This window comes from Phasianus colchicus, chromosome 8 (assembly GCF_987193195.1).
Source record: "Phasianus colchicus chromosome 8, bPhaCol1.hap1.1, whole genome shotgun sequence".
NCBI lineage: Eukaryota > Metazoa > Chordata > Aves > Galliformes > Phasianidae > Phasianus > Phasianus colchicus.
In genome coordinates this window covers 20,373,615-20,384,240 of record NC_143443.1, presented here as the reverse complement: position 1 = coordinate 20,384,240, position 10,626 = coordinate 20,373,615, and the positions used below count along the sequence as shown (strand labels likewise).

At 43.6% G+C, this 10,626-nt stretch overlaps 1 protein-coding gene across 1 annotated transcript; it reads left to right on the top strand.

The window, feature by feature from the left end:
* The first annotated feature begins 5,033 nt into the window (after positions 1-5,033).
* PPP1R3C (protein phosphatase 1 regulatory subunit 3C) lies at positions 5,034-9,237 on the top strand. The gene is made up of 2 exons (XM_031610385.2): positions 5,034-5,179; positions 6,720-9,237. The coding sequence occupies exon 2, from the start codon at positions 6,721-6,723 to the stop codon at positions 7,663-7,665; it is 945 nt and encodes a 314-aa protein (XP_031466245.1). The 5' UTR covers positions 5,034-5,179; position 6,720; the 3' UTR covers positions 7,666-9,237.
* Positions 9,238-10,626: the final 1,389 nt, after the last annotated feature.

The following is a 10,626-nucleotide window of genomic DNA, read 5'->3' as shown; positions in this document are numbered from 1 at the left end:
CAACTTCACTTGCTGGGTTTATTTTTTGCAAAAGATTGATATTCAGCACAGTTATTTTCTCCACCTGGCTCAATGAAAAAAGAATAAATTCTGACTACTTATACACAGCAATGTGATTTATATGTATGGAATGTTTGACAACAGAATCTCACAGAATCTTTTTGGATGTGTGGTTACAAATTAAAAGAAATTTGGTTTCCAAAAATACTGAAATACTAACAAAGAAATATTGTATTTCTTTCAGACATCTAGGACAATCTTTATGTTCTCAAAAACTTATAAGCCAGATATATATGTATTCTAATTTGTACATGTCTATGCAATATATGAAAGTTTTCTTTCAGGTACACCTTACTACATGCAAACAAAGCAATTACACTTTCAAAAGACAACATATTTTAAAATGTTATGTAAGGAAATCCCGCTTGAAATATCCTGAATTTAACAAAATCACATTACACAAACTTTTAATCGGTTTATGATATTCTTTGCCTTTCTATGACAGCTGTTTCAGATAACAATGCACTTCCGTAGAGTGATTCATTTGTGGTCAGTGGAGTACTTTTTCTAGATTTTCTGTGATTCATGCCATGAGATATGGGATAATAAAGACTGCAAAAAGATAAAAACTTAATTATTTCTTTTGCAGACTGTGCCAGTGCTAAAGAAATCCCTAAAACAACAAAGGAGTTTCCCAGGAATAGTTTTCTTGGTCCACATTTGTAACCATAAAGCATTCTCAAAGTTCACTAAAAGGCTTTGAGAAGTAAGTAAAGAAAATAAGATTCTGCTAAGACTAAACCAAGCTTTTAACTGTATTTCATCTGATAAATCACTGATTTTATGTTTTTAAAGGTCCACAAGCTCAACTTAGTTTGGACTTTCCTAGCCTTGATGCATACCTGAATAATTATTTGCATCACAACCATGGTCATAGAAACCGGCTGCCCAACTTCATAGATAATAGCCATTTACAAAGATTATTCTTGGTAGCAGAGAGTTGATATTGAACATAAGAGCTCAATTTAATAAATGGCCAGTGGAAGCTCTGTGTGACTGCAGTGTCCCCCAAACTGATGGGCCATGACTATGCTACCACAGATACTCTTTTATTAAAGCCCTTCTTTATTAATGTGTGTTGAGTAATGCTGTGGGAACCAAGTACGTGCCAGCTAAAATCTGATGGGTATTTTCTGTTTTCTAGCAGCCACAGTATTGTGCCTTGGATTAGCAATTGATTTTAGCCTCAAGCCTAAAATCAAATCAAGAACGTCTCTGTTAAATTGTATAGTATTACTGTACTGAGCTAGCATTACACTCTGACCCTGCAAACAGCAGCAATTTTTCAAGGGATATGTTGTTATGCAAGTAATGGAGATGTATAATTTTTCCTCTCTGAGGTTTATTCCATAAATGCGGTTATGACCAAACGATGCTCTCAGGAAATGCTTTCTTATCTTTGCTTACAAAGGCTTCAATTAAACACTAAAGTCCATCCAACTTCTTCCATACTCACAACTGCAATATATCTCCTTCCTTCCCTCCTGAAGCGCTGCAGGAGGATGACAATGTAGCAACTTAAAGTAATAAAGACAAATAGTAAACCACTGAAACTTGCTTAATTACTCGGTTTTGAAAAATGGTTTGAGAGAAGCAGCTTTTTCATTCTCCTCTGCCATGAAATGACCAGAGCCAACAAACGAATGACCAAGCTGTTGGATAGCTGACAGAAACCGAATCACTTTTTACGTACTCTAAAAGCCACTCATTGAAAAAGGAGCTGGCTGGTTTAGGCAAGTGAAGAACAAACAGCAGAGCTGCAATACTGTCTGCATAAACAAGCATTCACGGGAGAGCTGATGCTGCTGGTCTTTGAGCAGAACACCTCGAACCTGCCTGCCTGCCTGCCTAAGCAGCGACCTCCATGGGCCCACCAGGGAGCCAGCCTGCGTGCTACCTGGTCTGGGAATAATGGGAATAATGTTGACTGCAAACCATTCTGAAAAAGCATACAACTAACATTTTCTGAAACTACAATGATAATTTACTACAGTTCATTTATTGTAATTAGGCTTTTACACTTAAAACGCAGCATTTTCAGAAAAAGGGCCAGAAGTAGTACAAGAGGTCAGTTTTGGTTTACTCGCTCTAGAGTCAGTGAGGTACAGCCACCTGCTATGTCACCCCCTTGCCTCTCCCAGCAGTGCTTTTCTTCTGTGTGCTCCTACAAGTGTCAGGAAAGTGGCTATGACACAAAGTGCTGTCAAACATACAGTGAGACAACATTTTTTTTCCTCTGGAGCTGCTCCTATTTTAGCAGCTCTGTTTGAAACAGGAGATGGGCAGACAAATCTACATTTTTAAGCTTCCGATGACAGGAGAGCTGCTGAACCAAAATAACCAGAAACCTGAGTCCTCTATAAAAAGTGCAGATAGAAGACCATCACTGACAGTGCAAACTGTTCTACTACCTCAGGTAACCCCAGCAGTGTGCCTCAGTGCAGGGACATCTCTTCAGGTGAGGAAAGAGCAGTTCTGGCTCTGCACAGCCCTCTCTGCTTGCAACCAGAAACTGGAGCAGCATGCTGTGGCCATGAACGGGGCTTCGGGTCACCGAGTAGCCACTGAGCTGCTGTGTGCAGTCCATATTTACTAACTTGGGCAACAGCATGTCCATGAAAAGCTCTGCATCTCACTACTGTTGGGTTGGCTGTTCTTTTCTTTTTTCTCTTCTTTTCTTTTCTCTTTTTCTCTTTTCTCTTTTCTCTTCTTTTCTTTTCTTTTCTTAGCGTATCACCTTAAATAATCTTTGATAAAGTTTTCTAAGCCAGGAAAAAATGAGTATTAAAACCCAACAGGAATAAAACATTTTATAGTGGCAAAAAATATAGCAAGCAGTTAGAAACATGTGCAGCAAAGGGTACTTCGGCGCAACCACTTGTGTGCAGGCTTCAAGCATGAATCAGCCTGGAATAAAACAGCTGCCCAGGTCCTATCTGTGGCCTGCACATGGAAAGCGCAGCCCAGCTGTGGGCTGTGCAGGTGGATGTGGTCCCATATGGTCTAGTGGTTCTATGGGACAACAGCTTCAATAGCACAGGCTCACTACACCTCTCTTGAGTTGCTCACTCATGCTTTAAAATGTGTAAATACAGAACATTTAGTAAGTGCCAGCCATTTATGCCCTTGGGGGTCTTGGGCCTCAATTTCAAGCCCTGGCAGAAGCATTTGTAGCACAAAAGACAAAAAAAAACCCAGACACTCTGCAACCCATAGGGCTTGAAGAGCAGTTCTCTGGCACATTCCCTAAGCAAACAATGAGGAAACATCATCTGCCATTGAGAGGGAGCCAGCAGTCATCAGGAGATAAGGAAATGGAGAGGAGGGATGTGACATGGGGAGCAGAGGATCAGGGGAGGTCATCCTGAATAGATGGCACCAGGGAATAGGACAGAACCTTCCCAATCCCTGCCTGCACTGCCAGGTAGTGCTTCAGGCTCCAACTGGGTGACATCTAGTGTCTCATACTGGCACAAAGGACAGGAACTTCAGTCACCAAGAGTCCTGCTAAGGAACTGAAGCCCTTCTGTCCTATGAATGCCCTCGTTGTACACACAGAGGCAGTGTACAGGTCTGCGTGCCACGCTTCAGTCGCTAGAAGAGACTTCTCCCTCAGACTTTTTCTCTGCTTCTATGCAGCCTGAATCCAAAATGAAGGCATTGTTGTCACCTGCTATACCTATGAGCTGTCTCCTAACCTCACACACAGCAGTAGAGCCTTTCATTCACAAACCATGTAAAGAAAAATAATTTGGATGAGCCAGAAAAATCTTGTTATCTTCTATTCTTCTTTACTGTAAGCTCGCTTTGCTTCATGTAGAGCCTAGTGCTTCCTGCTATTCATTGTGCACAGACTCATCTACTGATTAAAGCTCAGAATAGCTCACAGACTCATTATCACATTGTACAGCATGAGTGCAGGGCTGCCCTTGGGAGAGAGCGGGCAGGAAGGTGACAGTGAAACCATGCAGCCACATCAGGTTAACACAGCTGTGGGGGCAGGCAGTGATGGTGTGGCTGTGGTCATGCTGCAGAGGCCGCGTGCTTCTGCTTTCTATTTCTTTGCTCTTGAAATAGCTAACAGCTACAACGTGGGAAGTACAGCAGGACCTCCAGCACCCTCACACCGTGTGCGGGAGGTGAACAGCACCATGCAAATGAAACCTCTGGTTCTGTCACGTTAGACAAAGGCAGGTGTAGCCCAGGATGACAGACTTCAGACCTTGACAACATAGGTCTGCAGCTCCTTTTCATCTAATCTGACAGTTTGCAGTTTCAAGCTGGTGTTATTGTTGTTCTGCTAGGTTGCATCCTGCTAAAGCAGCAACAGGAAGAAGCCCCACATTGACACTTTAAACAATATTCACTTGGAAGTCCCATACAGCAAACCAATTTGCTTTCCTAGCTCTGGGAAAGGCCTGCTATCAGTGACTGCCATCCGAAGCTCCAGCCGCCCCCGAGCCGTGCTGAGGCCACGTCACCCCCTCTCCTTTCCAAGGGATGCAAGGGGTGCAGGCAGTCTGAGTGGGACAAAGAGCTCCCCATTCCAAACACTGCTGCGAGACAAGCATCCTCCAACGCAGCTAGCGCCCTCGACCGTAGAGAGCCAACACAGCAGGGCTCCGGGCCCTTAGGGGCAAGAATATCGAAGTTATTTCAAGCACAGCAGTTTTGGAAACGACTCTGCGGGATGGGAGTGGGGGTGGGGAGAGGAGAGCCCTCGATGCATCAGAAAGCAACAGCACGCCAACACCTCGCGGCTAGCATCACACCGCGCAAACAATAACAATCGCAGAAGCCCCAGCGGGCGGCACTCGGCGCCGCCCGCTCCGCAGCCGCGGCCACGTGGAGCGACTGCGGCCTCCCTCCCCCTCCCCCTCCCCCTCCCCCCGCGGGGCCCCGGCACGCACAGCCCCGCCGCGCCGCGCCCCGGGGCCGGGCCGAGCCGAGCCCGGCGTATAAAGGCGGCGGCGCGAGGGGCTCTGGAGGAACTGCAGCGCGCTGCCCGTGCGCTGCTGCAGGTGAGCGCCGCCGGCCCGGGACGCCGCTGGCACCGCTGCCCCGCGCCTGCCCTCGCTCGGTTCAGTTCTAGCGTGCGCTTCCAGCCCCGCAGAAGGAAGTAAGTAAAGGGGAGGGGGGAGTAAAATCGATCTTCATCCTTTTGGAGAATAAAACCTCAAAACTTGCACTGTGCTCCTCTGATTTTTACCAGGCTTGCAGAAGCACTTAACACTTGCCTTCTGAATGCTGCTGAACCCCATCATCTCTTGCTGGCAGGTTTTTGCCTCTCCTAGCAGTGTAGCTGTTCCATTGTGCTTTTTTTTTGTTGTTGTTTTGTTTTTAATGTTGTATAACCTTGGGAGCTGGTCATGGAAACTGGAGAGAATACAATCCTGTTTCTGCTAAAAGCCAAACAAAACTTGATAAATCTGATGCTGGTAGTCCAATACCTATTATGGTAAATGCTGCCACCGTTTAAGACAGGGAAAAAAACAAACAAGGAGAAGAATGAAGAGGTCAATGCAGATTGTGCTTTTTTGGCAATGCTCTGGAGTACCAGTGAGAACACTGGGAAGGAGAATGCCATTTATTTAAGTGACAAAGCAAGTGCTCTTGCTTCCCATGACTCAACAGAAATCCATATTGCCAGCAAGGATTGGATCTTTACCAGAAAAGATGCACTGCAGTAGGAGCCCCTTCTGCAGATACTTCTGCTGACTGACCGTGGTTTTAGAGTCAAAGAATAACAGAGTATCCCAAGTTGGAAGTGACCTGCAAGGACCACGGAGTCCAACTGCTGGCTCCATGTAGGACCATCCAAAACCCAAATCATATTTTTGAGGGCATTTTGTAAAATAATTGCGGTTTTCATCATTTGAGAGGCAGGTTTAGGAATAAATTTTAACAAAAAAAGCTGTAGCGTTCTTATCAAATGCTTGCAGTAGGTGTTAGGCATGGATTTTGGGGGATATAAGGGCTGTTTTTAATAAATACTCAAAACATAAGTGAAGAAAAGTTCTCCTTCAGCACCTTTATTCTTTCCCCCATTTACTCAGCAATGTCCACAGTGCAAACCAGCTTTCTTAACTAGACCTAGGTTAATAGCTCATACCTGATTTAACCAAAGCCAAATTGCCTAACAAATGCATTTCTGATTATTCAGAGTTCTAGGGTGATGTGGTACATAGCATCCTAGCTGTTGCTCTGATGGGGTAGGCAACTTGATTAATGTAGTGCTGTCTGCTTAAATGCAGCAGCTGATCCAGTCTGTTAGAATTTGAAGACTCAGCTCAGTCTCTGAAAGAAATTGAAGTGGATGAGCACTTTCACTGTAACTCGATCTCTTTGTACTGGTACACTAGAATGTTCTTTTGTGCACCTTCAGGAAGATGTGTTTAATTAGCTGTTACTAAAATCCATGTTTCAGAGGTTTAGAAAAAGCAAATGAGATTACATTTGTATTGAAAGATTGCAGAACTGTAAAGAAATGACAGTATGTTCATTCTGTTTCCTATCTTGAACTGTCAATATTAATTTAGGCTGCATTATTTAAAGCTGTGCAAAGAGCAGGTCATGAATAATTAAGACAAATATGCATTCTCAACAAGCTTTTCCCTGATGTAACAAAAAATAACACGCTGTCTTTCTGTTCATTTCAGAATGATTCAAATCTTAGATCCGAGACCCTTGCCAAACTCCATCATGCCTGTGGATGTGGCCATGAGAATCTGCCTAGCCCATTCACCACCACTGAAGAGCTTCCTCAGCCCCCTTGAGAGCTGCCAGAGAAATAACTTTGTGAACAGATTTAAACCTCTCAGACCATGTCTCCATGTGAGACGTGACTCTGAGGCACAGAACAGTGACTGGAACCACTCAGCAGCCCGAGCCAAGAAGCGAGTTGTGTTTGCAGACTCAAAGGGGCTCTCCCTGACAGCAATACACACCTTCTCAGACATCCAGGAGCACCCTGGCTGGGACCTCCAGTTTGATCTTATAGGTCTTGAAAGCATAACATCTAACCTGAAGCTTCATGAGGAGAAAAACTTGATTCTGGATTTCCCACGTCCCTCAGCTGACTACCTGGACTTCAGGAACCGCCTGCAAAAGAACTTGGTCTGTCTGGAGAACTGCAGCCTTCAAGAGAAGGTGCTGTCAGGCACTGTGAAAGTAAAAAATGTGAGCTTTGAGAAGAAGGTTCATGTTCGAATCACCTTTGATACGTGGAAGACTTACACGGACGTTGAGTGTGTATACATGAACAATGTTTATGGTGATTCTGAAAATGATACCTTCTCATTCACAGTTGACTTGCCTCCTGCCATTCCTTCTCAAGAGAAAATAGAGTTCTGCATTTCCTACCAAAGTGGAGAGCGTACCTTCTGGGACAATAATGAGGGGCAGAATTACAAGATTCTCCATGCAGAGTGGAAATCTGATGGTGTTCGGATACCATCTGCCACAAAAGACTGTTTTGATGTTCCAACTCCAAGGAGAGGGCAGGAGAGAGAGCCCGATCATCTTGGCAGCCCAAGGCTGTCCAGTGGCCTCTTCCCCCAGTGGCAGAGCTCAGGTGGGATTGAAAATTCATCACCATATTGGTGACAGACACTAGCTTGGAAGTGTTCTTCCACTTGGCAACAAACCAGTGTTAGCTTTCTGGTTCACATAACTATATAACAAAACCACTGGTAGGTGTGGCTGCCTTTGCAACTCTAAACTCAGCAGTCTGTGGGACTCGTTAAGCCATATTATGTTATTGAAGTTCTTAGCCAAAACTCAACCTTGGAAATAAAGACAAACAAGACAAAACCCATTTGTATACCAACTACTAGAAATAGCATGCCTGTATCTTAAGTATATGCTACTTGCTTTCTGCTGTTATCACTCCTGAGTCATTAGGCAGGAGACTCTGTTAGGAGCTATGGAAGGTGACAGTATCTTAGCAAGCTGTAGCAGCTGTATGTGTGTGTGTGCACAGAGGTGTTGTCACAGAAGCAGAACATCACAGTCCATTTTGTGCCTGTTAGCGCAGCAGAGCTGAGGCAGTGCTCTCAGGACCGAGGCTTGCAAATGACCTACATGCTTGTAGCAGTGACAGGTAGGACTGCATGGCTAGGATTTGTGGCTTCAATAAGGGTTAGGAAACTTGGAGTGGATAATGGAAAAGTGGGAGAAGGGGAAGAGGTAAGATGTGCTGCCTAACTTGGAGATCGCAATGTGTTGATGTCTTCAAAACTGGCTTTCTAAAGAAAGGAAAAGTTTATGATAAAAAGGAGAACACAGAAAATGATGCAAAGCGAGTGGTGGAAGTGACTTTGGGAAGACATCTCTGACCTCACTGGCCTTGGGAATAATGGATATCTTGCATTTAAGATCAAATCTAACCTTGATTTCTACCTCCATCATTTTACTTGCTTGTCAGGCTGATTGTTATCTTCTAATGTTAAAAGAAAAATGTGCCTTTAAAAAACAGTTACTATACATGCCAAAAGTAAAGGCTGAAGCCAAGGTTAGTGTACAGACTTTGAGTGATTTGTAAATGTCTTAGCCTGTGGCAGCATTAGGTGATTTCACTCATTTCCTGATCCAGTCTTACAACACCTAATGGTTGAGTATCCTGCTCCCTATTGCAGAGTCAGAGAGAACTTTTGAAAAGTGTGTAACATAGGAAAGGTCCTTCATATTGAAGACAGTGAATTAGCTGCAGTTGATGAAAGCTAATTTCTTTTAAAGAGCAGAATTGCTGCTAGTTTTTTCTAGAATGAATATAGGCTTGCACATAAATAGAAAGCTGCTCAGTTTTATTGTACCTCATTTTAGAAGTTTTTTTTAAACAAGCGTGTATTTTATATCATCTGCTTGTAATTTAGCTTCCTGAGCTGTCAAACTGTAAACATGGTCTGTGTTTTTCATGCAAGATTTGTGTGGGAAATTGTCTAGCACATACTCAGCAGTTGTAAATATTGGCACCCTTTTAACTGTACAGAAGTGATGTTAACATCAAAATACATGTGACTTGTAAGATAGCCTGAGTCTGAAGCTACTTGCAGTATAATAAGAAGATAAATGCTAAGAAGAAGTAAGTCTCTTCCACTAATTGCACTTTTTTTTTTTTATGTAAGCCATGCTGTTAAGTGTCAACTAGCTATTTTAAGAATAAATTGTATTTTGATACATCTGGTTCTTATTGAGTCAATTCAGTCTAATTCCATTCCTTCTTTAAACAGTTGCAGCTCCAACAGGAGCATGAGGCATAGCTGGTTTGCTCTGTGCCACCAGCTGTTGGTAAAGCTGAATATGGTGTGGTATCTCAGCACAACATCTGATGTTACCCTGAAGATGAAATCCAAACTCTTCACTGAATAAGAGGTTATCAAGAGTGTTAGCCTTACACGTTGTCATTTGAAACAAGCAAAAACCTTCTGTCTCACCCATATTTTGGTTTTGACACATTTCTCTAGGGCTTTTCCTGTTATACTGGTACTTCTGTCCCAGTCCAGTGGCCTGAGTTTCCTGCTGAACTGTAGCATATGTGATGTACGCCTGGGTGCACCTAGACAATAGTACTTAATGTCTTCTGGCTCACTTTCACCTGGTACTTAGCTTGTTATGCTGTCTTTGCAGCTATTGCTGCTATTCAGGGGAGGGGGAGGTTTTGTTCCTCATGCTTAGGAGCCAGCTCAACTGCTATCAGTACCCATCAGTACCAAACAACTCCCCAAAGAAAAATGTCTCTCTTAGAGCCAGTCTTTCACCTTTGACACTGTTCTGTGGACCCACCCTTTCAATTATTTAGGGTGGAGAAAACACTAAATAACTGTGCAGTGTCCCAAGTCTGCGGAGAACCGAGGGGTCTGACACATCCCTGCTTCTGCTAGGTACCAATTTAGACCAGCACAGAGCAGGAACAGCCTAGCCAGCACTGGTTGTACACCAGATACATGGGATTTCTCAACTTGTTAAGAAAATTCAGTGACAAGATGCAATCTAGTTCAATCTGTTGCACACAAAGTCAGCAAGAGAGGTGATTTTAATTATGAAAAAGCAATAAAAAGACAAGACACAGCATGGCTTTAATAGCAAGTTTCTGAACTGGGGAGTGAACATAGGGTTTCCACTTTACAAAGCCTGCAGTGGATGCAGAACTCTGTCCATCTACCAACTCTTGCTCTACTAAGGCAAAATTGTACTTTGTAAATAACTCAGTGTCTTTCTGTGCTAGAGCTCTTGGGCCATGACACGTACTGCACCACCCTGCTCTAGGAAGAAAAGTGAACTGAAGGGAGATTTGTAACAAGTGGCTCGAAGGCTCCTCTGTCTCAATGTGGGATTTCACTTAAGCAAAACAAAAGCAAACCTACTGGGTAGAGCGGAAGCCTTTCGCAATGAGCAATTTCACAGCACTTCTTGTCTTCCAGCCAAGTTCTGGGACCAGCCATCATGACTCAAAATGCTTACTTGTTCTTCTCTTGACTGAGACATAAATCACTTAAAATACCAGAAAACAGCTTCTTTTAAACAAATCTTAGCTTTAAGACAACTTCTGTGCAAAGATGGCTTGCA

Excerpts from the sequence above, each read along its gene's own strand:
- PPP1R3C (XM_031610385.2), top strand. The coding sequence starts at position 6,721 with ATGATTCAAATCTTAGATCCGAGACCCTTGCCAAACTCCATCATGCCT.